This window comes from Neofelis nebulosa, chromosome 18 (genome assembly GCF_028018385.1).
Source record: "Neofelis nebulosa isolate mNeoNeb1 chromosome 18, mNeoNeb1.pri, whole genome shotgun sequence".
NCBI lineage: Eukaryota > Metazoa > Chordata > Mammalia > Carnivora > Felidae > Neofelis > Neofelis nebulosa.
This window is the reverse complement of record NC_080799.1, coordinates 40,728,689-40,756,476: the sequence shown is the minus strand read 5'-3', so window position 1 is coordinate 40,756,476 and position 27,788 is coordinate 40,728,689. Positions and strand designations below refer to the sequence as shown.

At 44.9% G+C, this 27,788-nt stretch overlaps 1 protein-coding gene across 22 annotated transcripts in view; it reads left to right on the top strand.

Annotated features, from left to right (window-relative positions):
- Positions 1–27,788, top strand: part of RBFOX1 (RNA binding fox-1 homolog 1) — a 2,070,746-nt gene that overhangs the window by 166,171 nt on the left and 1,876,787 nt on the right. For 21 of the 22 annotated variants that reach the window (XM_058711264.1, XM_058711259.1, XM_058711245.1 and 18 more), the window contains exon 2: positions 15,125–15,163. The exons of the other annotated variant lie outside the window; for it this stretch is intronic. In XM_058711264.1, coding sequence (XP_058567247.1) covers positions 15,125–15,163 — 39 coding nt within the window. The remainder of the gene's footprint in view (positions 1–15,124; positions 15,164–27,788) is intronic. 22 annotated transcript variants of the gene reach the window in all.

The window sequence follows — 27,788 nt, the reverse complement described above, 5'->3', positions numbered from 1 at the left end:
AATAGAAAGGACTATTATTTAAGTAAGAAATCAATTGTGTGATAGAGGCACGAGCACAGTGTCCTGAGGTTTCAAAGATCTGCATCTTCTCTGATTGTGTCTCAACTCCACATAGGCTCCCTTTTAGCTCCTCTACTTAACTTTTTTCTATATTACACTACCTGGGTTTTATCTCTGGCCCTTAAAAATTTCACTTTGCATGGTTTCTGGATGGGCTCACTGGTACCAATAGCTTCTGATTATCCCCATATGTGCTGACACCATCTTGCCTATCTCCATGCTGCAACTGTCTGGTTGACATTTCTGCTGGGAAGTCCAAGATCAAACTCCCGATCTCTACCACCCCCAACCTATCATGGCCTGCGGGTCCCTCTCCAGGTTAACTTGACTGCCATGGGCTTAGTCTCCCAAGTGTCAATATCACGGTCACTTTATATTCCTCTATTTTTCTGCCTCACACATCTAAATTGCTAATAGGCATTTCTCCTCTTCAGCAGTCCCCACAAGGAGAGGACTCCACCTGGGGCAGGTGTGGGCCTAACCTGGCTGAGAAGCTGCATATTTCACAGGGGCCAGTATCACTCATCACAATGCCATGGGCAGGGCTTTCCTCTTACTACAGAGTAATGATGTCCAAAGTATGGCGTCCCTTTGGGTACTTGTAGTCCATTCATATTTTTTCCTAGGCTGGATGCAAAGTACCAGTGAAAGGTCATTTGTACGATAGGCAATGTTGCCCTACTAATAGAATTTACATCCCACCTAATGAGTTAACCAGGAAGACATTGCTAGGAATTTAACTGAATGTTAACTTCTCATGCAGATGGAGGAAGATTATGTTTTATCTTTACTCATTGGGGGGTTCCTTAGATAGGGTGGGGGTCCGGGAAGAAGATAATGTTTAAACTTAGTTCCCATGTATGAAAGTGGGGGAAGAACATTCTAGCCAAAGAGAAGGAAAAGAGTTTGACGTGTTCCATCAGGGATGAATGAAGTAGAGGGAGAGGCTAGAGAAGTGGGCTGAAGCCAAATCATATCATCCTGCGTGAGGAGTTTGGCTTTTGTTTGAAGTTTGGATTTTATTTCTTGTCTTTGCTGACTCAAGGTGAAGTTCAGTACTATCACTGAGTGGATGTGCTCTTGTAGCATTTCAGATATGGAGGTGCCTAGCCAAAGTCATTCATGTTTTTGGAGGAGTCCTAATGTTGCAGTGTTCTAGAACAATCCACCCTAAACTTAGAAACAAAAAACAACAATTATTTTACTACATTCAAGTGAATCTATGGATCAGAAATTCGGATTGGTGTGCTTGTTAATTTTGTGTGTCTACCTGGCTGGGTCATGGTGCCTGGATATGCAGTCAAACATAATAGTGAGTATTCTTGTGAGGGTGTTTTTGGAGATGTACTTTTAAATCCATGGAGATTGAGTGAAGCAGATTGCTCTCCATAATGTGGAGTTGAAGACATCAATCAACTGAAGACATGAATAGAACTAATGACCTGCCCTGAACATGAGGGAATTCTTTAGCAGAAACCCTTTGGACTTAAACTGCCCACAAGCAATAGCATGTGTATGTATATATGAAGACGTTTATTTTAAGGAATTGGCTCACCCAGCTATGGAGGCTGGCAAGTCTAAAGTCTGCATGGTGGGCCAGTAGATGGGAAATCTGGGAGAGATGGCTTCCATATTGCAATAGAAAGGGTGTTAAAGGATTTGAGGCAGTGATTCTAAAACCAACACAGTGTGCACTCTAGCTGCAAATTATTTGCATTTTTCCCACCTGAAAAATGTGCTTGACTCTTCCCAGACCTTCACCTGCCAAAAGTATCTCCCATTACACCATCACGCTTGGCTTGAGGCCAAGGATCTCGTAAACCTTATTTAAGGTCTACGTATGGATGAGGATCCTCAAGTTTGGTCCCTTGGGTACAGGTTCTCTAGAACCTGTGAAGATCTGTGAAATAAAGATGTAAGTTATCTGCACCCCACCCCCCAGCAGTTAACATGCAGTGATTAGACAGACATAAGATAACTGTAATAGAAATTCCCCTTCAAAAAAGGGAAAACCATAGCAGTCAGTGGCCTATGGTAATTTTGAAATCCAGTTTGGCATAAGATGCCCATCTCTTGATTAGGGTCCAAATCATTAGGGAATGAGTTTTGCGGCTTTTGGTTCTAACTCTGAGATCTTGGTTCTGACCTTGGAGTCACCACTGTCCACTGTACTCCCTGTAAGAAAGTCTATATCCTGTCAACTTGCTTTCTTTCCATAGAAGTTTGGGGATCCCTAGACTCTTATTTTAATGTTTATTTTCAGAGAGCGTGCAGGCGAGGGGCAGAGGGAGGGAGAAAGGGAGAGAGGGAAAATATCTTAATCAGCCTCCTTGCTATCAGTGTGAGCCTGATTCGTGGCTGCATCCCATGGCCCTGAGATCATGATCTGAGCATATATCAAGAGTCTCAAGCTTAACAACTGAGCCACCCAGGAGCCCACAAAGGACTCTTTTTATTAGTACTGTCTTGGTTCCTTTTAGTCCTTTTAGTCCAAGCTGGTATAATTACTTTAAGAACTTTGTGGATTTCTTATGTGTCAGTTCATTATCGATTTCATTGGACCACAGCCATACCTATAAATCTCTTGGAGATAAGTCCTTCTATGCTTGGGCTCCATGTGGCTTCTGTGGGATAGTATTTCTAATATCCTTGGGAAACCTATTGTTCTTGGGTGCCTCCTTAAGATCCTCACAAGGAATTTCGTTTGACTGAAGTGGTCTAGGAGGCACCACCTTAAATCTTCAGTTTTAACAAATGGATTTTCAGTCACACTACTGACTTGATCTTTACTCCAAGGCAGGCATAGTGTTCTGATAACAACCTAAAATTCATGTGTGCCCTTTCTTTGAATAGCCTTTGATGGCTGGAAAGAGTGCCCTGGGCCCTTTATATTTATTCTTTAATTGAGCTCTGTTCTTGCCCCATTTATTCTAGGTGGCTAGAAGAAGCCAGGTGGCACCTTCAACACTGTCTGGAAATCTTAGATGCAACATTGAGCTTATCCAGTATATTTCCTACTTTCTGCATTACTGCAGGAAACAGTGTAGTCAAAGTTTCTTCCACTACATAACCAGGAATTTTTTTCTTTAGCTTCCAATATTAGGTTTCTTCTTGCCCTCACCAACTGTTGCCTTGAGGCCTGTCACACTGTCCCCAAATGAATGCTGTGTGTTTCAGTTCTGATTGAGTAACATCCCACTTTTAGGAACAAGCTTTTGTTCTCGTTAGTGTGATAAATCACCCCAAACTTAACACAATACAATGATGATTTAACCGTGTTTGTATATTCTGTGGGTTGGGAATGTGGATGGGGCGTAGCTTGTCTTGCCCTCTAATGTGTGGGGCCTTAGTTAGGGAGACTCAGATGGCTGGGATGACTTATACACCTTGAGACCAGCACCACTAACTGGAGACTTCTTCACTAACCTAATTGGTGCCTGGGTTGGATGACCCAAAAGTCGGGCTTGGCTAGAATTTGAGGACAGAGGGCCTCCATGGAACTTGGCTCTGTGGCTTGGGCTTCTCACCACATGAAGACTGGGTTTTTAAAGGAACCATGTCAAGAGGGAGTGCGGAGAGTGAATTATCCAAGACCCTCAGAGGTTGTAGGACCTCCTATGATAAGGCTTCAAAAATCACATAAAATTATTTGTGCCATACTGTGTTGGTTGAAGCAAGTCATGAGCCCATCCAGATTCAAGGGAAGGGATACCTCTTGATGGGAGGAGTGTTAGGTATTTTCGGATCAGGTTTTTATAACCTCCACAAGAAACAGGCCTTGGGGAAAAAAATTGAGGACTCGATCATCCTTATCCAAGATGACTAGATAAGTTTTCAACATTTCTCTTCTCTCCCTTGGATTTCTGTAATGTTTCACTCAACTGGATCCTCTTCTCCCTCAGATGAAGGTCCATTATATTTATTCTCCATACATAAGATTTTCAGCAACCTAGAGAGGCAGTCCTTTGGTATTGACTTAAATTCTCTTTGTTCATTCTCTTAATGGGATGATAGAAAGATGGTGGTATGGCCAGGATAATGGTCAAGAAGAGAGATACTGGGTGAAGGTTGCTTGGCGAGAGAGCCCTGGTCTTGAGAAATAAGTTCTTGAAATAAAAACTGTTGATCTTGGAAGATAATTAGCCTTGGACTATGTCCCTGAAGTTAAGGAGGACAGTTCATAGCATTGGTCCAAAACTTCGTGTTTTTATTAGGTATTGTTTTAAATAAACTGAAACTAATGGGTTTTTGTTTGCTTTTTAATGTTATGAATACCATAGCAATACATGCACATGATGAAAAAAATAGAAAATGTGGAAAAATATAAAAGAATAAATAAAATTTAAAAAAGTTAATATTGTGACATATTTTATTCTTTAAAAATGTGTTGAGATTATTTTATGAACACTGAAGTTTAAGAAAAAAAGATATACATTGCATTAAGCCCATTTTTTTCTCCATGTCATTAAATACAACATTGGAGCCTGATTTCTGATGGTTGTATAATGCTCAGTTGCATGTCTGTGCTATACTTGATTTAACCTAAATGCCCAACAATAGTGGATTATCTCAACATTGTGTTGGATCATTTGGCTCATGTCGGAAGAAACCAAGTTAAACCCACTTTGTCATCACACTTTGAACCTTTGATGGGTTATGTTTATTTTTGGGAACAGAGTTGAAATGTTGTATTGTGAAGTATAAATAGATTTATTACGTTGAATCCCTGAGGGTGGCACCAAGACATCATCAGTAATGAGTTAGAATAACAATGACATCGGTGACTCACATCAGGTATTTACTGCACCCACCCAATTGTTAAAAACCTACATGTTATCTTTGTTCCGTTTGTTACTTGCCACACACAGTCACCAACTCCTGTCCAGTGTCCCATGTATTTCCTGAAGCTGCCCATTTTCTGTCCTGTTCCCATTGACATCTCCCTTCTATTGATCTCTTGAGTAGATGCTAGCTGTGGAACTGCCTTCCAGCCACGGTATTCATTCTAAAACGCAGCCTTCGTCATGTCATTTAAGCGGCTAAATCTCATTATCCTTGGAAAAACGTCCAAACCCCTTCTTGGGGCTCATGAAGCCCAGCCTCGCCCTAAGATCCTTCTGTTCTCCAGCAATTAAGAACTACTCTGGTCTCTGGCTCAACCCCATCTCTAGCCTTGGGGCTTAGTCAGGGTGGGATGTTCTAACAACATCATAGACCGGGTAGCTTAAACAACAGACCTTTACTTCTCACATTGCTGAAGGCTGGAAGCCCAAGAAGAAGGCATAGCTGACCCTGTGCCTGGTAAGAGTTCTCTTGAAGATGTTCACCCTCTTGTGCCCTCACATGGTGAAGAAATAGATCGTTTCTGTCCTCTCTTGTCTTAAGAGCACTAATGCCACTGACAAGGCTCTACTTTGATCTAATTACCTCCTGAAGGTCCCATCTCCTCAAACCATCACTTTGGGGATTAGGGCTTTCATACACGAATTTTGGAGGTGATGTCCCTAGCAGCCTTGTATCAGTTCTTCTCTCTGCCTGGAAGGCCCTTCCTCTCCTTTAAGTTACCTCATTTCACATATTGCTTCCTCCAAGAAGTCTTCCTGATCACCCCCCTGCCCCCTACACACACATACCCTGCAATTCTGGGTTAGGTACCCTACTAGTGTTTAGTGTGACTACTGTAGGGTTTTCTTTCTAGTACTTATGTTACTTGTTGCAGAATTTTATCTTCTCCTTGGATGGTGAGCTCTGGGAGAATAGGGCGGCTTCTCTCTTGTCATTACATCTTAGCCCAGTGCATAGCACATAATATGCCCTCATTAATTATATGAGTAAATGACATCCATGGCTGCTGCTTCTTGGTCAAGCCCACTTAAAGATGACAACTCTGACCCACTTACAAGAACCAGCTCTAAAATCCTCCTGCATTTGCTTTCTGGGGGGTAGAAGATTGTCTTCTAGACAGAAAAACACCTCAAAGACAGAATAGGCAAGCACTTGTGTAAATCATTAATAAATCTGTTTACTATTTTTATTTGCATTAGATATCAAATTAAATATTGCATTAAGTGAGTTAAATATTAATATTGCATTAAATATATATTACATTTTAAAAATTAAGTACTAGATGCTCTTACTTGAAGTTGGATTATGAAGGCTTTAGCACAATTAGCCCAGCATGTGCTAACTGTGTTGTTGTTTTCCATGTCACTGATGATTTATGAGAGCCCACAGGAATAAGGCAAAGGGTGAGGGGCCATGGGGGCCTGCAGATGGGAGGTATGGCCGGGAGGGCAGGGCAGCACGCAGCACAGTCAGAAGAGATGTCTGATGGTAGGAGGAGAGGGGCAAGAGGAGGAGTGGGAACGTGTAATTTATTCACAAACTTGTTATTTGCCATTTTTCTGGGAAATGTACGTAGAATATCTATGATCTCATTTAGTTGTTAGAGACCAATTAAACAGGTATGATTGTCGTTATAGCTTAGACAGTTCAGAACTGAGTTTCAAACAAGTTAGGTGACATACACAAGGCCTCATGGCCTTGGTGGGGCTATCACAGGCAATATGACTCATACTGTTAACTGTGTTTCTCTACTGCTTCTTGAAGGAGGTGTTTTCAAGCTGGTGTGGATCAAAATAGACCCATGGGATTTAAGGAATTTTAAATTTGACTGTTCTTACTCCTAACAACAAAGGAACATGATAGAATTTAGATCTGTCCACCTACCCATCCATGTTACTGGCTTTTAGTGAGATCCTGATGGGTACCTGGTGTGGCCAGGTCTGAGAATATAGTGTACAAGGCAGATACAATCACTGTGCTAATAGATCTCATGGTCTGGTGATAGAAGCCAGGACCACCTGGCTTTTACTATCCCATGCTCTTTCCCTTCCATTAGGATGTTTCCGTATTCCAAAGTACTCTTGGCTCAGGTAATGTATCCCATATGGTTTATGTCTGAAGAGCCAGGAAGGGCCTGGTGCTGACTGTGTCCTGATCTCTTGATGGATTGCTTAGATCGTCCTGGTCAACATCTTTTTGTGATGACTGGATTCCCACATGCAGGCAGTAATGTCCTATGATCTGTTGTGCCACTGTGCTCAAAGGCCACATGTGGGCATGCATTGGAGTTTAGGCCAGATACAACCCTGGGTCTCCAGGTATGACCCTTGTCTTGTGTGTTAAGGCCCTTATCTGCACCTGTGACTACCTGCTGCCTGTTCCTCGGGCATGGCAGATACAGCTTACCCAACACTTCATCATATCTCCGTGCAGTAGATTCGACCTCGGAGAAATAAGTCTTATCACTTTGCCAGACCAACTGGTAAGGTCTCTCCAATCCCCAATTTTATACTTCAGTTCCAACCTCTCATCTTAATCTCAAATGTTCTGCTACTTTTTTCTGTTCTTATCCACTCTAAATGGATATCTCATGGACATCTCACATGTCACATGTCTATCAAACACTTTCTTGATCTCTCCCAGTTCTTCTTCCTCCCCAGTCCTGATCTTCCCCATATCTTTCCCAGATCACTAATCTGCATCACTGTCCACCAGAAATGGAACTCAGGAAACCTGGGATAATGACACTTTCCTGGCCCCACTACCCCCAACACAAATACCCCTGTGACACACCAGATGTTCCCTTGATTGTATCTCCACAATATTTCTTGAGTCTGTCACCTTTTCTCTGTGACCACCGCCATCATTCACACTTCCCTGACCTTTTGCAGGAACCACAGAAGCATCCTAACTGATAGGCTATTTTGACTCTGGCTCTGAATCATTCTCCATATGAGTATCAGGGTGGCTCCATCCCTCCCTGCTCTCATGTCCAGTGACTTCCCTTTGCACTTGAAAAACTCCAGGCTCCTGATTACCGTGGATTCCAAGCTGTCTTTGATACTCTGCCCACCTGTCCCTCCAGCCTCACCTGTAGCACCTTTCAGCCTGCTGTGTCCCCTCAACTAGCATGCAGGTCCTAGGGGTCAGGAGCTGCTCTGGGCTCACACAGGATCACCAGTTAACTGAGCATAGCGTGGGAGCTCAGCAGGCCCACAGGCAACCGTGGTGGAGTGAATGGGTGACTGAATGAGGCAGCCAGGTGCTGGGACTGGTGATTCCTTTCATGTTGGGGGTTATACACTGGGAGGCGGGGATTTAAGAACGGGGTGGAACTTTGGTCCCATTCTCCCTGTGTCCATGCTAAGGCAGATGCAGAACCCACCCTGCCCTGTGTGGGTAGATGACAGCCCCCAGCTGTTAGGTTCTCAGTCCCACCTCTGCACTTGAGCTGTCCTGCTCTTCTCAGGTTGGTCCCAGCCAATGAATGAAAGACTGTGTTCAAGGGCCGGGCCATTTCCGTATGACATGGGACTCCTGGAATGGGCAGCCTGGGCTCTTGAGTCCCTGGGGAACTGCCAGACCGTGTTAGATATGCAGGCATGTCTGGCAGTTTGCCTGTCCAGTCTTGCTGGCTCCTTTTCTCTTGGGCAGCTCTGTCAGTGCTCTGCTGCTGGGAAAAATGTTGATAAACTGGGTGCCTTACAACAGCAGAAGTTTATCCTCTTCAAGTCCTGGAGGCAGAAGTTCAAAATCAAGGTGTTGATAAGGCTATGCTCCCTCCCAAGGCTCTAGAAGAGGATCCATCCTTGTTTGCCCCAGCTTCTGGTGGCCCCTGGTGTTCTTTGGCTTGTGGCCACATCTCTCCAACCTCTGCCTTCATGTGGGTTTCCCCTGTGTCTGTGTCTCTTGTGTCTCAAATCTACCTTTACTTTCTCTTGAGAGGACATGGTCTTTGCTTTTAGAGTCCCCCCAAATCCAATATAACATCATATTAGCTTGATTATATCTACAGAGATCTTTTTCCCTAAGAAGGTCATGTTGACAAGTTATGAGAAGTTGGGAATTGCACATGCTTTTTTGGGGGAATACTCTCCCACTGCTTACTCAAGTGTTAGTCCCTAGTAAATTTATGTACCTGACTGACTCCGCCTTGGCATCTGTTTGCTTGAAGACCCAGCTGATATGCTTCATTTCCTCATCTGGAGTGCTGTACTCGTTACTTCTGTTAGGATATCCCTTTTCTGGAAGCCACCTGAGGGCAAGTGTGTGTCCCTCAGCACAGTGTCAGATCTGATCTTTCATTTATATGATGTAATCAGTGGACAAGAGAGGCCTTGGAATCAGCATCGCAGAGCAGGTTTGAATCCCAGCTCATTGAGTATGGAGGCCTGAGAACTCCTCTGTTTTTGTGATATGTGAATCCAGAATAATAAATACATACATAGACAGGATGTGAGGATTAAATGTTTCAATGCAGGTTTAATGGGGTGGAGTTCACTGCTGTCCCGTCTATACCATTATAACCCCTTTGGTCACTTTAAAAAGGCTTCTATATCTCCTTTGAAAAAGAAGGACACCACTGAAAAGGCCGGGGGGGGGGGCACATGGAGAAGGTTTTGGAGCTCTGCAAGGTTCTGGGCATGAATGGGAGTCCTGGACCATCCACGGTCTTTGGGCAGCTGTGGTAGTGGAAGGCTCCTTCCAAATAGTGGTGGGATGCAATCATTCTTGGTGTCATGATCTCCCTCCAATGGTGCGAATGTTGTATAGGCACTGGTTTGGCAGATTTCTTTGGAATTCAAAAAGACTGAGCACCGTCTTTCTCCTTTGACTCCTGCTAAAGTAATCCTAATCTTCCCTCAGGCAAGGAGGATGCCTCTGACTGATGAAAAGTCTTATATAAGGAAGGGCACAAAGGAACAGGCGCAAAGATTAATCCAAGTTCTAATCCCATTGCAGGAGCAAAGTGCGTCACCCGCTTGGATTTCTCTTTCCAGTTCTTATGAATATCACTGCTTGATCTCACAATGTTACTGTGCTTGTCATCAGGTGGGGGGGTGGTGAGGGGACACATTCAGATGACAGGTTTGAAATTCTGGTCACGAAACGTATGACAAGGAAAGGAGTGTTTGTAGAAAGACTGTTTCTCCTCTTTACTGGGCAGAGGAATGGAGAAGCTATAGGCAAGCTAGGTCCTTTCTGAGGCGCCCCTGAAGTTTCTCATTCTTGGTGTGCCTTCTAGGAGATTGTAGGCTGGAAGGGAAAAGGGACAGCTGGCCTAGATGGGACTTAGCCCTGTCGTGGTCTACCTGCCTTCAAGATTATGTATGCGAACAGAGGTTGGGTTCAGTTTTTAAGAATGATGTATAGGGGAGTAACGTCTGAGCATCCGAAGAGTGCAGTGGTCTGGTAATTCCAGAGTGCAGTTGGGACATAGTCCTTAACTGTTGTCTGCCTCTCTTCTCCCTTTTTCGTTCTCTTCCTCTCTCCCCTGCCCCCCTCTCCCCTAAAGGCAGCTCTTATTCCAGACATAGAGAGTAGAGGTGGGAGGGAGTAGGTGAGGAGATGAGCAGACCTGCAGGGAGGAAAGGTGCCTAATTATTGTACTGGGAACTGTTCAGAATTGGAACTTCAGGCCCCACAGTCCTGCAGCAAACCAACCAGGCTCTGATGAAAGTTTCATGCGGTTTTCTCTTCCCTTTAAAGCCTGTTGGGACCTTTTCGACAGAGGAGAAAGGGGTAAGGTTTGCCTTAATCCTTCTCTGTCCCATATTTCTGCCTTTAAGTGGATCCAAGCCCAAGCCTTGCAATTATCTCAAAAATAGCCCCGATAGCCATGGTGCATTTGGTGGGTTTCCTTGGCGGAATCTGATGAAACAGCCCAGCGAGGAAGAGATAGCCTGTTGGCAGGGTGGATAGATGTCCCTGTGTCTGTTAATCTCACATTTCATCTTGGTTTAAGCAGTCTCTGAGCTCATTAATTGTCTTTCTGAGAAGGACCAGGCATTTATCTTTGAGAGCCATCTAGCTTCAGTGAGTTCATCCAGCCTAAAGAGAAGGGAAGGGACAGACTGGAGCTATCCACTTAATTTTACTGAACAAGAAATAGATTGTTAGACAGGGTGATGGCTCTTGATCTGTTTTGCCTGATTGCCTGCCAGACAGGTAGTAGCAATCGCTGCCCCTGCCCACAGTGCATGAGAGTGCCACCTGCCGATGCCATCATGGCACTGAAGATCACCCTTCTCTCCCTGACACAGGTGGAGTTGTACCCATGATGCATCACATGAACAAAGAGCTGCCTAATCTGCATAGAGGACCTGTCTGTTTTAAACAAACCAGATAGACAGTAATGGGAATTTTAGGAAAAGGATAGACTAAAATGACTCATGATACATAGTGATTTTTTTTTTTTTAGCCATCAGTTCCCTGTAATGAATTTAAAATAAATTTTGAGGCGTGCCTGGGTTGGTCAGTCAGGTTAAACGTCCAACTTTGGCTGAGGTCATGATCTTGTGGTTTGTGGGTTCGAGCCCCGTGTCAGGCTCTGTGCTGACAGCTCAGAGCCTGGAGCCTGCTTCGGATTCCTTGTATCCCTCTCTGTCTGACCCTCCCCTGCTTGTTCTCTGCCTCTGTCTCTCTCTTAAAAACAAGTAAAAATTAAAAAAAAAAAGATTTTGAATGTCGTTGAGTAGGGAGGACAGTTAAGTTATGGTGCACCCATAGTATGGAATTGTGCGCAGTTGTTAAAAAAGATGGCCCCACGTCATGCATTCTTTACACATCTCAAAGGTTCCTCAAGGAACCCAGGGTCCCTCCCTGCAACAAAGAGTTATCCAGTCCAAATTTTCTATGGTGCTGGAATTGAGAAACCCAACTATACATGAACAATCTGGAAAAGATACCCTCTATCATTAAGATTATAAAAAGCACAAGCAAGTATACAGGTGCCTCAATGTCTACAGTTCTCAACCACTTTGTAAAGTATATTTGTGTGGCTGTATATATGCATATATAGGCAAGTATGTTTGTACATGCTTAAGAAAAGGCTGAAAGAAAATTCGTCAAAATTGCATCCGTGATTCTTAGGGGTGACTGGAGAGTGATAGGGACTTTTTCGTTTATAATTCAGAAAAGAGTGGTGGGGAAAATAATGATTTTGATTTATATAAATTCAGTTGACACCTTACCTTTCCAGGATCACACATACAGCAAAATGGATTTTCACAGGGCAGCACATTGACATAAAGCACATACATTGCTTTTCAAGGGACTGTTACATGAAGCTCATCTAGATGAATGCTGTATCTGCCATTAGTTACAGTTGAGCTTGGCAATAGTGGGCTTTGATTTCTCAAACGAAATAAAATGAAACTCTTAATACAAGATGAAAATGGATCCAAGTGGTTAAAGATGTATGAGAAGTGTATGAAACCACTTCATGGCACAGCACGATGACCAACACCCTGAAAAACTGCCACGGAATATTTGTTTTGACCAAATTTTCCTGCTGGTCCCCTTCCTTTGAGCCAAATTGTTCTCAGCAGCACAGAGATGTGTCTTTGAAGAGTCTCTTATTATGTAGTAACCAGATCAGGGACAAGAAGAGTGCAGTGTGAGAGACACAGCTGCAGTGGACCAGCCCTAGGAGTGTGGGGGTGAGCGAGGGCAGGCCCCCAGGCCCCGAGCTGGAGGAGGTGCAGCTGGTGGCTAGAGGAGAGCTTGGCTTGGGCCCCATGGAATTAAAATGTCAGTGGTTCTGGGAAATGGAGGACAGTCAGCTTGGGGGCAAGGGGAGGTCAGGACTAGATGCAGACACTCAGGGGTCCTAGAGGAGGTGGGAAATGAGGTCTCAAGGGGTTCAGTAAGTGGCCCCAAGGGAGGGCAAGTAAGATGTGTGCAGAAGACGCTGGTGTTCTTGGAACAGGCACAGAAAATGGAACCCAGAGAAGAAGCACTTGAGGAAAGGAAGTCAGAAAAGGGAGCAAGACAGTGCTTTAAGAAGGGAGTGGAGAGTCACTGCTGGGGGCTCCTGCCAAGTTGAGAAGGCAGAAGGAGCTCTGGTTGGTTGTACCATTGCAGACCAGATGGGCAGGAGCCACAGGAACTGAGGAGCAAATGAGACAGTGGCAAGGAGACCCACACACTCCTCTTGAGAGCTGTGGCCTCACTTGTACTTCGTGATCCCCTGATTTCTGTCTGTTCCTCCCACAGATAAGTGCCACTGGGGGCCTGTCCTTTTGTGCTTCCCACTGTGTCTCCCATGTTGAGCCCAGTCCTGGAGGATGCATGGAGGGAAGCAAAGAGAACAGAGCTTGATTGTTTGTAAAGGGCATAAGGGAACCAGAAAAGGAAGGGCGGGCAAGCTTTAGATACGTTTCTGGGTCCTGGTTTGAAGGAGAGTTTGTAGGTAAGGAAGGGGAGGGATAATGGGTGGAGGAAAGGCTAGGGAGGCCCAGCGCTTGGTACTAAGACCCCAGGGGAAAGGTCTGTATTTGTCTAACCCACATATACAGACCCCAGGCTTTACCTTACACATCCTCTCCAGGTGTACCTCCATTGTAAACATAAGGCCAGGGACCCACCTGAGTGGGCAGCGTAGCTTCAGTGGCAGACAGTACCAAACCCTCTGGTTTTACACCTTGCAAACAGGAGGGAAAAGCCCCAGGCATTCCTGGGTGCATCACCTTTGGAGATGGGCAGAGAAGCAGCTCATCCTTCAGGTAATTATCCAGCATCCACTCTACAGATGACCTCCTTCCAAATTGTGGCTCTAGCTCAGAATCCTACCCCTGAGCATTTCTCTTTACGTAAATGGACTGTGCTGACTGGTCCTAGTCTGTGTTCATTGTCAATGTCTTGGGCCTGGGCTTGACCATCAATGTTAATAAACTTGCTAACAACAACTCTTAACACTCAGGCCTTTACTGAGTGTAAAGGCCTGTCAATGAACCGGTCAATTGGTGTCTTATTTAATCTACATGACCACCCTGCGAATGTAGCATGATGAACCTTAAATGCAGCAAGGGGTACTGGTGGGAGGGAAGGGTTGGGTGTTTGCTTCTCCAGGTGATCAGGTCAGCTGGGCCTGAGTTCTTGGGCAGCAAAGCAGAGCAGTATCTAATCTAATTGTCATTTGGGTGCTGGTTGGTTAAGCTCGTTGGGCCCCGAACCCTGCTTGGGACCAGCCACTGCCCAGGGGGTCATCCTCAGCTGGGAACAGGCTGGGCGATGGATTTTCTTGTCTTGCTGTCTTCCTTCTAAGGTGTTGGCAGAGTCCACAGGCACATGGTGAAGGGCTCCATCTAAGCCTCAGGAAAAAGTGAAGCTTGTATTGCCTTCTCTCAACTTTGGTTGGGAAACCATTTTGGACTGGAGGGTGATGTCTGGGGCTTCCGTGCAGGCTGGCCCTGAGATTGGCATTTCAGAAAGTATCTCTGCAACTCACCTTTGCCCCTTCGACCCAGCCAGGGCCCTTCCTATGCTGGCAGCTGGGTCAGCCCTCTGAGGAGGAGGTAAGCATGTGCGCAGATCAGTCTGCTCCAATGGGGCTACCTGGGGCTATTGAGCTGAGTAGGATAGAGCTTTTGGTGCTGTGAAAAGATACGTAAGATCTTCCTGTGGCTTCCTAACTTACTTAGAAAAACATCCAAATTTGTACATCAGCCTTAAAGGCCATATGTGATCTGGTCCCTGCCTGCCTGTCTGATGTCTGACTACTCCGAGCCATTTTAGCCTTGCTGCTTTGTGCCTGCCCTGGGCCTTGGTACCTGCTGTCCCTGCATTTAAAATACCTAGTCCAGATATGTCTGTTCCTTCCTGTCATTCACTCTGAACACCCCCCACCCCTACCCCCAGTCTACAGTAGCACTCCCCCCTCTGCACACCATAACCCATTGTATCATCATTCTACTTATCACTGTCTGGTATTATTTCCATCTATTATGTATTACCTTCCACATTTGCTGTGTTTTCCCTCTTCTTGCTCCCACCCCATGGCAGGAATTTGCCATGTTGTTTATTGTTAGAAACAGAGACTACAAAGCACCAGGCATGTGTTAGGTCCTCCATGGGTATTTTTGGATTGAATAAATCGAATATTTCTTTACAAGGGATGTAATTACTTTGTCTAAGAGAAAAACGTAGGAAAAGCAATTGTTGCAATGTGAAACTCAGCATTTCTTGTCTTTGTATTTTTTTTTTTTTTTTAATGCAGGATCTACTGTCCCTGCCATACAGCCTGGTCGAGGGTCAGGTAAGTACTCTTTTGGACCTGACTTAAGTTTTTTGTTTAAGTCGGGTGAAAAAGAAGGAGGTGAAAAGTTTCATGAACTCTGTAACTGTGAAAAACCCAGCCCGGCCATGTAGGGGTGTGGCTAAGGAGAGGAGCGGGAATTGCCAGGGTGAGTAACCAAGAGTTTCCTCAAGCTCCCTTCTCAGTTGGAGGGGCTCCTAAGCATAACAGGCACATATGTGCCATCAGGCACAGGACAGCACTCCAGTCCTGTGCCTGAAGCAGACATCTATAATCAACCACAGCACAATTCAACCCTCATGCAGAGCAGTCTTTGCCAGTGGATCAGGGTAGGCTGGTGACATTGAGCCTACTTGGCACAGTGGATGAACAAGCTCTAGAAATGAAGCAAGTTTTGCCAGGGTGCGGGTGGGTAAGTGGTTAGAGGGTCTCATATTAGAGATGATGAGAGTGGTAGTGAGGATGGAAGCCATGCCCCTGCCTCTGTTGCGTTGTTCAGCTTTCAGGGCGGAGGAGGGAAGCCACATCTTCTGGCATCACACATTTTTACTAGTGTCGGAGCCACTGGAGCTTGGCCATGTAAGAATATAATTGAACCAAACGGATCTATACCTCGGAGCAATGCGTTTTTTTTCATTGATTCTGACTCCACATTATTGTTGCTTAATGAGGAGCTAATGTAACTTCTAATGAAGCCACATGGCCCTTGGATAGATGAAGTAAGGTTTTATTTCCCTCATGACACTGTATCCTCTCTTCAATTAAAACCCGGGAAGAAAAATTAATACAAATGTAAGATTTTTTTTTTCCCTTTCTAAGATTAGTATCAAGATAGTGGCTTTTTATTACACATGTAAATTTCTTGTGTGATGGAAACTGGGGAGAAGCATGGCTGGCCCTTGAGTGGCCTGGAGGTGATGTCAGTGCTCAAGGAGGCTGAATCTATGGTCTCTGTCATTGGAGTGGTGATGAGAGCATGCTCCGTGCTCCCTTGTTCCTTCTCAGCCTGCAGGTGTCACTGCCCATTGGAGATCCTCCACAGACTCTTGCTGGTAGCTGCCAGTTATGGGTAGAAGAATTTGAAAAATTAAAAGTAATTTACTGAGGAAAAATACACATAAAATAGCCATTTTTATGTGAACAATTTAGTGGCATTTGGGACATTCCTAGTGTGGTCAACTGCTGCCCCTAAGCATTTTCATCACCCAAAAGGGAACCATGTTAGCAGTCACGCCCTGTTTCCCTCCCAAGCCCCGACGACCACTTTCTGTCTCTATGGATTTGCATGTTCTGGACATTTCATATGAATGGAATCATACAGTATGTGGCCTTTAGCGATTGGTTTCTTTCACCGAGCATAACATTTACAACATCCATCCCTGTTGCATCATGTATCAGTTCTTTCTTGTTCCTCTGATGGCTGAGTAACAATCCATCATAGGGATATGCTCCATTTGTCGATCCACTCGTCTGTTGGTGAGTATTTTGGCTTATTGTGCACAGTGCTGCTGTGAACATGCATTTACAAATATTCGAAGTCCTGTTTTTAATTGTTTTGGGTGGATACCTAGGAGTAGAATTGCAGGGTCATAGAATAATTTTGTGTTTAACTTTCGAAGAACTGCCAAACTCCTTTGAAGCCCGGCAGGCTGCTCTAGGGGCCATGTTTTCAACCACCATGCTGTCCTGCCCTTGGGGGTGTTGTCCCTGGTTAGCACGTTCTAGTCTGTGCACAGTACTGGGGAAAAAGGGTGGAAAGGACAGGGAAGGGCAGGCAGGTTCCTCTCACCTCAAGGGACGAAATGTATCATTCCTGGGCAACCTGTCCAGTGAGTTTGCTCGTCTCTGATTTACCCTCTTTTTCCATTGGGCATCTTGACCTCTAAACTTTGGACGGTCTATGCAGTTGCTGAGTCATTTGATAGAGTCAGTTTGTTGATAGGTTGGTTGACTGAGTTACTTAATTCTCTCTGTCTCTTTCTCTCTTTGTATAGATATATATAAAACTTAGTGCTGACAAAGTCAACTTGACAAACGAATACCGATTCATTGGGCATCAGCTGTGAGTTCTTTGATAACATTTGGGTCAGCCTCACCCTCCATGGCACCTAGGCAGGCTAGGTCTCATCAGCCCTCTTGCTACCATGGTGGGCAGAAGCCCAGAGAGATGAGGTAACTTGACCACAGTCCCACAGCTTGTAACTGGCAGAGCTGGGATTTGAACCTCGGTCTGTGCATTTCCACACTGTGGTTTCTTCCTGCTTTGCCTGCTGGTTCCTCCAGACTCCTCTAGGCATCAACATTTTCCATACTAGTGTGCAGTGATTTGTTGTTTTCTAAATACCTCACTACCGGTGTGTCTGCTGAACCCACGTAGCCCCCAGAGCATCTTGGGGTGCTCTGAAGTTCTTGTTGGTCCTGAGAAAATGGGAATTCGTGTTGTGGCAGCAGTGATTTGTTCTTCTTTATTGCTAGTGGTTTACTAACCAGTGTGTGGAAAAACAGATTATCTGGTTTTGATGGTCAACGTGGTGGTGTTTTGTTTTGTTTTTTTTTTTTTAACTGACAGTGCATCCTTGCCTTGTCAATACTTGAGTGATGGGGGTGAGGTCTGGATCTGTTGTGTGGAGTTGTTCATCCTTCTTCTCTTGCAGAGGGATGCTCCACAAAACAGGAAGGGAAGGTCCAGATCCCTAGCTTCTCTGGCAGCCGAGGAAGCTGGAGGCAGATGCTTCTCTGGTGAGAAAGGTGACATAGACAGGTAGGTCCCACCCACACGGAGTCCTTGGCTCCCCAGATACCAAGCAGTTAAACGTTCTTCCTGGAAAGTAACTTCCTGGAGCCTCAAATGCTTCCCCAGGTCCCCCTCTCCTGAGGGTGATAAAGCATGGGGGGGGAGCTGGGGCATATTTACACCTGCTCCGTGCACAATCTTCAATGGCAGTAATTCTCTGACCTTTTAAAATGGATAAATCTCCCTGGCAGTGGTGTATTTCTAAAGCTTAGCTCAGAGTGGGGGTGGGGGGTGGGGTTGAGGCACTGGCAGACATGGCCAGACCTAGAGAAGACTGATTAGCCCCAAGGGGATCTGTTCTAGAAACCTGCCACACCTATGGTGGTTTGGGTAGAAAAGTATGCTTTTGGGCAGAGTTTGAGTCCTTTCGCTACCTCCCAGATGGATGAAAGCAGGCAGGCTGTTTTTCAGATTGCAGAGGATTTATTCCTTTGATCACCTGTCTTCGTCTGTCTCTGAGTTCTGATGGATGCTCTGTTCTCATGTCTGTGTTATTCGCCGTCACAGGGAACACGGGGCAAGAATCTTATTATCACCGGTTCTTTAACTCCCTTCCACCATCACCAGGGAGAATAATAACTGTGTGTTTGGCTGTTGCCTTACTTTTATTCTCCGTTCCTTCCTTCTCCCTCCTGAGCTCCCAACCAAGGGGTGTGGGAGAGCCTGAAGAGAAAGGCCTGGCACTTCTCAGACACCTACTGTGTGCAGGTGTACCCTGACGAGGAAGGCTGTTGTTAAACCCATTTGTGTGTGGAAAACCTCTTGTCCAGAGAAGTAAATAACCTTCCCAGGTCACCCAACTCACTGAGGCCAGGACAAGGATTAAAATCAAGGTCTTAGTGACTGTGGAGTATTTGCTGTTTCTGATGCTGCCTCTAGAATAGGGAGTGGCAGTGTGGATGTTCAGTCGAGTCTCTTCCCAATGCCTGGGCTCCTTATTTCTCCTGATGGTGCCTGTCTAGACTGGATCTCACATCCTTCCATCAGCTGTTTGTAAATTCACAGCACCTTCCCTGTTAGAGAGGCTGGGACTGGCTTCCCAGGGATCATTTCCTAACAGAAGGAATGCTCTTTGCTGCTCAGTAAGTGTCACTTCATAATTACCAGTGTAATTAGAGTAGGATTTACCATCTGAGCCTCTGTGGAAGCTGCAAGTCTGCCTGTATAGGTAGTTCTGGCTTTAGAAGTGTGTTTGACTACCTAAGGAACCCTTGGCATCCTTAGGGCTGCTGCATACCCACAGGGAGTCACTTCTCAGACTATTCAGGCAGATCCAGAGGCTTCCCATGGTTTTAAGAATAATGCCCAAACACTCTGGCAAGGAGCTGGATCCCAGGCACATTTCTGACCTGGCCTCCATAGTCTCCTGCTCCTGGAGGCTCTCAGATCTCATGCCACCTTCTTTAAGGAGCCTCTGGTGAGTAGCCAAAGTATCAACACCTCCTGCCCCAAACATGCCCTTTTCTGTCTATCTTACCTTCTTCATGGCACACAGCATGATCTGAAATAATAATCTTGTTCTCATGTGTATTTTCTTGACTCCCTCTTACTAAAATACAAGCTCCTCAAGAATCAGGTCCTGCTCATTTTTCTTCCCATGTCTAATTGAATGCAAGCCTGAGACCTTAGCTGACACCTTGTTACTCCTGTTGCATTTTACCATATCCCATTGTTTATCATCATGCCTCTGTTTTAATTACTTGGTCTACTTACTCCTTTTTCCTTTGTGTATGGAGGAAGCCTGTAATAATCCTAATAAGAAGCACTTTATCTTTTTATTCCATTAGATCTCCGGTGCCTGATAAAGAGTTGATTCTCAATGCACATTGCACAGATGGATGGATGGATGAGCGAATGAATGGATAGGTGGGTGGGTGAGTGGGTTGACTGATGGATGGATAAATGGGCAAGTCTGGCTGAATTTTCCTGAGATACCATTTGGACACTTGTAATGGTGTGCTCTCTGTCTTACAAACCTTATTAATTTACAGTGCAGAAGCCTTGGTTACTTTATTTGGATGGGTTGGTTAGGGTTTCCCAGAGCTGCTATATTCCTGTCAGCTTCTCTTGGTATTGGTCAAAGTCTGTACGTTATCTATTTTGAGCCCTTGTCATTTGGCTCACAAAGGCTGTTGGCTAGCATTGGTTATGGATTGAAGGTTTTTTGGATATAAAATGGCCATGTGGAGCTTGGTTAATGCTTTCTGCCTTGGGTTTTTCTGAAATCAATGCTGCTTTCTATCTTTCTCTGGTTCTCATAAGCCTAGACACATCCGTTCATTGTTACTGTTTTTTAATTTACTTATGTTGCAAGTATCTCTTGGAAGTAGATTACGGATGGATCTTGTTTATTTACCCAGTGTCCTAGCTTTTTCATAGAGGAATTCAGTGTATTTGTCATAATATACATGTTTGATCAACTCTCATTAAAAAAATTCATTAAAAAGAACTTTTCTTTCTGCTTAATGTATTTTCTGTCTTCTTGGTTCTGCAGATTCTGTTTGATTTGCTTTTATCTTACCCGCTGATTTGAAAGGTAGGAATCCTGTTACTAATTCTACATGTGGTTGCCCTTCACTTCATTGAGAAGGATGCTGTAACCCTTGTGTCTGGTAGTCAAGGTCAAGAATGAAATGCTATCTTTAACTCCATCCATGCAAGATGAGAAAGTTGAGTTCACCTGCACTTGGCCTTTGTCTGTGAATTCTTCTGTCTTCACAGCCTTTGGCCCTGTAATCGAGACCTTCAGAGCCAGCTTAATGTCCCTAAGTTATAATTTTGATGTCATCATAGTAATGGGTAGCGTTTGTGGAGGGGTTAATATATAATGGGCATTGTGCTAAGCACCGGATACAGAATTTCTCACCTAATCTTCTGGACAACCCAAGGAGGAACTATCCTTTGCCTTCACTTCTAGATGGTGAAAGTGAGTCTTTGGGGTTTTGTAACTTGCCCCAGGTCACACATTTGAGTGCGTGGCAGAGCCATTAGTACTTGGAACTGACGCTAGCTCTTAACCGCGGCTGTTTTGTTCACTGTCAGAAATGACTGCTGCCAGCTGTAGGTGGCTTTGGAAATGTATTTACACCCGGCAGTTCATCAGGGCTCTTACCTGCTCTGTTTCCACCCACAGCGCTCCTTTCTTGAAATAGATTTAGGTTATCGACCGCACACTTCTAGACCGGTACCTCCCACATTTCAAGGTGTCGAGAGAGCCCCTGGGGGTGCTTGTTAAAATGCAGAATCTGATTGAGTAAGTCTGGAGTGAGGCCTGAGATGCTGCATTTTTTACAAGCTTCCAGGTGATGCTGATGCTACCAGTCTGAATGCCTTTGTGTGATAGCAAGATTCTAGATGACTCCAGATTACTCCAGAACGTAATCACTCTAAGTGGCCTTGTTTTTATTGTTGCTCTAGTTCATTACTCTTGAGTGCAGTGGTTAAGCAAATGGACCCTGAAGACAACTGTCCTGATGGAAATCCCAGCCCTGCTACTGTCTCACTGGGATAACCGGTCTCATTGGATTGCTGTAGGGTTTAAGCAAAGTAAGATAAATGAAGTGTTTAGATCAGTGACTGGCACACGCTGAGGGCAAGATTCATGCTTGGTATTGTTCCTAGCCCTACTGAAGATTTACCTCTCTCTCTGCTCTCCCAGCTCTTTCCCCAGCCTGTGGGATTTCTACAGACCCTGTCCTTAATCTCTGGGTTCTTCCCATTGTTTCTATATGAATCCTTTGCTCAAGATGGCTGGAGTTTTACCTCTTACATGCAGCCCTCCTGGTTAGCCTTTGTCTAGTTCCCCCCAGCCAGTCTTGTAAAAAATGTCAGCCTCTCTACCTAGCTGCAAGAGTACATAATGAATTTTTGTAAGTGACATTTTTTGTGTATATGGATTTGAAAAATACACTTTGATTTGGCTATTTGGGATTAGGGGCAAGTCCCTTGGGGACAATTTTAGTAAGAACAGAATGCTGCTTTTGAGCTACTCTGCAGGACTACTTCCTGAGTAGGTTGCACAGGCTTAGGTTCAAAAGAGAATTAGCTAGGGTAATAGAGGTTTAGAGGCCATTGGGTAGGGAGGGAAATGGAAGAAGAGAGAAGACAGAAAGCATCTGTCACCTGGAGGAAAACTTTGGAGAAGGATCAGAGATTTTTAAAAGGAATTGTCTCAAAGTTGTGCAGTGCCCTGTAAAACAGTTTCCTCCATCCCGTTAGCCTCTGAACTGTTTAGCAAAGTGTCCCATCTTTTGGTTAGTGTTTTATGGTGTTGACTGTTGTGGGGGTTGATGATGAAGTACTAGGTATGGTCTTCAGGTAAGTATGGGAGGGGGACTGTTGATGTGTTGGCAGCTGATCTATAGTGAGGTGGGACTCAGATGTGGTCTTTTTGAAAACCTCCAAGATGATTCCAGCATATATCCAAGGTTGGGGACCACTGACTTCGAGCTGTGTGCCTTGTGTTCATTGTGTAGGGTGTTCATAATGTTAGGACCCCAGAGCTGTTTCTGTTTTGAATTATTTAATGTTTTATGTATGTATTATGTATGTTTATTTTGGAGAGTGAGAGAGAGTGAGCATGAGTGGGGGGAGGGGCAGAGAGAGACAGAGAGAATCCAAAGCAGGTTCCAGGTTCACAGAGCCCAACGTGCAGCTCGAACTCAGGAAATGTGAGAACATGACCTGAGCCAAAGTGGGACACTGACTGAGCCACCCAGGTGCCACCCTACTACCTGCTACCCCTCTCTCCCCACTCTGAGCTGTTTTTTAAGGAAAGTGGTGGTCATATTACTATGGCCATGTAAGTTTGGAAAACAAAGCTAACTACGTTTGTTCACTGCAGGGTTTATCAACACCTTTGATATGCTGATAACACATTTTGACTGTACAACCTTTTTGAGGAATCTCTCAACATCATGTGGGTACTTGATGGCTACTTTTTATCTGCAAGTCCTAGAGCCAATCCCCACCCCCCAAGCAAAACAAAACAAAAACAAAAACAAAACAACAAAACAAAAAAACCTACCATACTTTAACTTTGGTGGAGGATTTGATGATGATAGTGGGTCCTGGTAAAGGAGATACTGATTTTGATTATGATTTTCTCATGACCAAGCAAAGACTCAAAGGACTAGCAAAGAAATTCTCAGCCCCCCCTCATGGGGGCAGGCTGTCTTCCCTACCAGGTGGCCCAGACTGTCATTTCCAATTTGGGAAACGGTCTTACTTTGCATAAGTGATTGAAGTAATTGCACTGGCTGTTGCTCTTAATCTACAAGATGCTGAGTAGGGATGGGGCATCTAATGGGGTTAGTTCTGATTTTTTTTCTAGATCATTTTGGATGCACAGTCTCTGTCAGTGCTCATCCTAATTGCAAGCATCCTAATTGCAAGGGAGCTGGGGCACATATTCTCCAAACTCTCACCCTTTTCAATGGCCTTGTGTGTCAGGGTGGATTCCTCACGGCTCCTTCTCTTGTGGATGCCTCACAGTTTCTGACTGCAGAAAGGGCTCCCTAGACATGCAAACCTGCACAACGATGTGTAGTGTCACTGAAGGGCATTTCTGGCTAAGGCACTAAGGTCTTTCCCCAGCCATTTAGTGTGACTTCTTTGTCAGCTCAGGCAGACAGGATGTGATGGAGAGCTCCCCTCACCCAACCCCAAATTTGCTTCTCCTTGCTTCTCACTGCACATCATGGTGGCTAGCTTGGCCTACCCACTTTTAGGGAGCCATTCTTGTTGGCTTCAACAGCTCAGTAGGAAGGGAATAAGGAATGCATAGCCCATAGAACTGAAATTCTGCATCCCCCACCTCCCTTGGAGGAGCAGGTGACAGAAGAGGCAGCCAAACATTCCTGATTCCACAGCCAAATGTTACCCTCTCCCTGGGGGCTCAGCTTGGCGGAGTAAATTTCAGAGCCTTGGCTTTTTTTTCATCCCAATTTAGGTTAGACTAGCGAACGGAGTTTGATTTTCTAAAAGTGGGGCGGGTGGTGTTCACACTGTCCGAGCCGACAGAGTTTTGGAGTGGGCCAATGGAGAAAGAGGGAAAGCTTAGCGTTTATGGGGTTGTGTGCTCCCGGCGGCTGAGTTCCTGGTGTGCCTTCCAGTAATGGGTAATAAATGTGCAGCTATTTAATTTGGAGTCAGAGCAACAGCATTATCGATTACCTGGAACGTCTAAAGCTCTAGACAGTGAAAATCCCTTGCATGGAGAAGCATGTCTGTAGCAAATCCATTGAGCATTTAAAGTTAAACAGGCACACATAAAACATACGTAAAGTAATTCTGATTGGCCTTACGGATGCTGGAGTAGAGGTGCTATTCCTCTCTGAGATGCCAGCCCCAGATTCAGATGTGCAGAAGGAAGAAGCAGCAGTGCATCTGCTTATCTGCTCTTCTCCACCCTGTGCTGTGCTTTGGGAGGCTTCTTAGTGTAGACCATAGCACTAGGCTCTATTGCCCACTGGCTGCTGGTTGAGTTTGGGCAGTAGGGAGTCACAGCAGGTTGTAGGAGAAGGGAGGAGAGGGCAGGGCATTTATAGACCCTGCTTCCTCCTATGGGCTGCTGCATTCCTAAACGAAGATGTCAGGCAAGCCTCTCTGTCTGTACTCAGGTTCAGAGATGGTGGCGGAACCTGGAATCTCAGCGTTACTAGCCCCAGAGCGCTGTATTCTCTTTTGTAGTGCTCATATCCTTTGCCCACACTTAAATATGTAGTCCCTTTTGTAAATTCCTCTCATCCATTCCTTCCTGGGACCCTGGCTCATACAATGGACAAGACAGTCTATCACATAAGGATGGAGTCATGCTTTAAGTGCCACTTTTTCAGAGAGCCCTCCCTGACCTCTGTTATTACAGAGTCTATTTGACTTCCTTCCTGACACTTACCAAATGTTGGTGCTGTCATGTGATTCCCTTCTTGGTGTGTTTCTTGCTCCTCTCCTGTCCTAGAACACGGACTCTCAGCACAGAAAAGTTAGGTGACTTGCCCAAGGTCACACAGCTAGGGGGCAGTAGAGATGTAGTTTGAACCCAGATCTCTCTGATTCCAAAGTACCCCCTCCCAGAGCTGTGCTAAGAGGCTGGGCTTCATATGAGGTACTCTTTCCCTAGAGTACCCATTACCTGTATTCATGGTGGACAGAGAAAGCTTGGGTTTCCTAAAACATTGCTGGAACCCAAAGCTGCTTCCTCTTTTGCGCCAGGCATTTTGCTCCAATGCAGAGTCAGACAGTGGTCCTCAACGTCCTGGGTTTTTGCCTTCCTGTTGGCCTTTCTCCATCTTCGATCTCAGTCACCAACAGGTCAGGACCTTGACCTGTGTCCATAGGTCATTCTTTCGCCAGTCAGAGATGGTTTCCATGCTCGAGCCTGCTGTGTCCCAGGGCCACTGAGAAGCTCAGGTGGCAGGGCTCTCCTCAGAGATAGGAGCTATCTCAGATTCACAGAGTGGCTTGTGATCTGGGTTTCTTTTCAATGGGAGATACACAAAGAAGTCCCTGCCGAGCTCTCTGGAATCACTAATGATGTGTGTTGAAGTGTTTGACCATGGGTTGAAGCTGATAGGGGATTTTCTCCTAATCTCTCTCAAAGGTCTCAAGGAAGATGAGATAAAAGCACACACATACCTCTTACACACCCCCAAACACCTCACCTATCTCTACCTCATTTGTATATAGAAAACAGGTTCCACAGTCTGCCTTTTCCAAAATACAAGTATGAAGAAAACAAAAGAAAATTCCATGATCCCATCACCTAGACGACTCATGCTGACATTAAAAATTAACTTAATTAGCCAGTTCAAATGGGACAGAAAGCTACCAAGTGCCTCATTCCCCCATCCCTCAGCCCAGTCTGTCCTCCTTCCCAATGGCTTTTTGAATTTCTTCTAGAAAAATCATCTATGGCTATGCTAGTGTGTGACTGTATATATGCAGCCTTAAACATAGAAACCAAAGTGGTCACATAAGTGGTAACTTGTCTTTTCCTTTTTTATCTTGGAGCTCTGTCCATAGCAGCACAAAGAGAGTTTTATTCCTTTATTTGTGGTGACTACATAATATGTTATCATATGGATGTATCATGATTTGTTTGTTCTTGACAGGTTGTTGCCACTGATATGCTCTTAAAAGCAATATTTCAGTGAACATCATTGTGCATATATCTTGTCATATTTTTCAAGGAAATCTATGTAGAATATATCCTTGAAGGTGGAACAGATCGATCAAAGGTATGAGTGTTTTAAATTTCAATAGATATTGCTAAATTACCTTCATGATGGTTGGAGCCACATACATGATCACATTATTGAATACCCGTGCGTGATACCCCACACAACTATATTAATTCTAAAAATATTCAAAGACTCTGACTGTTGGAAGTGGAGGAGTTAGTTTGTTCTTTTTCCTTTTTTTTTTTTTTTAAACCATGCACCTGAGTATTGTTAAATGTTTATTTTTGAGAGACAGGCAGAGCACAAGTGGGGGAAGGAGCAGAGAGACAGGGACACACAGAATCCAAAGCAGGCTCTAGGTTCTGAGCTGTCAGCACAAAGCCCAACATGGGGCTCAAACTCATGGACTGTGAGATCATGACTTGAGCCGAAATCAGACGCCCAACTGACTGAGCTACCCAGGCAGGCGCCCCTGTTATTCTTTATATTGACACTGGTGCTCTCTACCTCTGTGGTGGCATTTTTCATGGCGAATTGATTTTTTTTTTCTCATTTCCCCATTAAACTGGTGCCCTCTAAGGCAGGATCAGTGCCTTAAATTCAGCATCCTTCCCCAACATAGTAATTAGCTTATAGTTGACAGTCATACTTGTGTGCCACAATCTTTTAACTGTTTTGTCTCCTGTAACAACAGCCATGGGAACACATTCTCAGCTCTCAAGTATATTATTACCACCCAACTGTGTGCCTTTTTTCTTGGTCATGGCCATTTGCTATGTCCTGGGAAAGGAAGGTACTATGAACCTCGTTTGGACTAAAATTTCTATGTCAGCCTTTGTGTTACTTTGCTCATGCTGCTGTAACAAATTAATCACACATTGGGCACCTTAAAGAACAGAAATGCATTTTTTTACAATTCTGGAGGCTGGAATTCTGAGATCAAGACTTGCATGGTTGTTTTCTTCTGAGGCCCCTCTCCTTGGCTTGTAGACAACCTTCTTCTTCCTGTGTCCTCATATTGTCTTGCCTCTGTGTGTCAGTGTGCTAATCTCCTCTCTAATGAGGATACCAGTCAAGTTGGATTAGGGCTCACCCATTGACCTCGTTTAACATTAATTACCTCTGTAGAGACCCTGTCTCTAAACCTAATCACACCTAACCTCTAATGAGGTACTAGGGGCTAGGACTACAATGTGTGAATTTTCGAGGGGCACAACTCAGCCCCTAACAGCCTCCTCTGAGGTGCTGATGGCAGGGACCCCATTCCAGTAAGGGTCCTGCACTGGCAACTTTCATTGTGGTGAGTCACATGATAAACCTGTGGGACACCCCTTCTCACCATCATGATGACTTTTCCAATCTCTTTCAGAGACCCAGGACTTAAAAGACAGGTGAGGTGAGGTCCAGGTGAACCATAAAGTGTGTGGGGCAGCGTATGTTGGACCTTATTTCTCAGGCTGTGGACACAGGTGACTTCTTCATGCCTAGAACTCCCATGTGCTCAAAGTGTCGTCTATTTCATTCTGTACTTGAAAGCAAGGAATTTGCCTTCAGGCCGAGGAGATGATGGGCAGACGTGTGATTGGTTGCTTCTCCTATCTCTCGGAGCAAGCACATCCAGGGCTGGCTGATGAGGTGTGACTTGTCATGG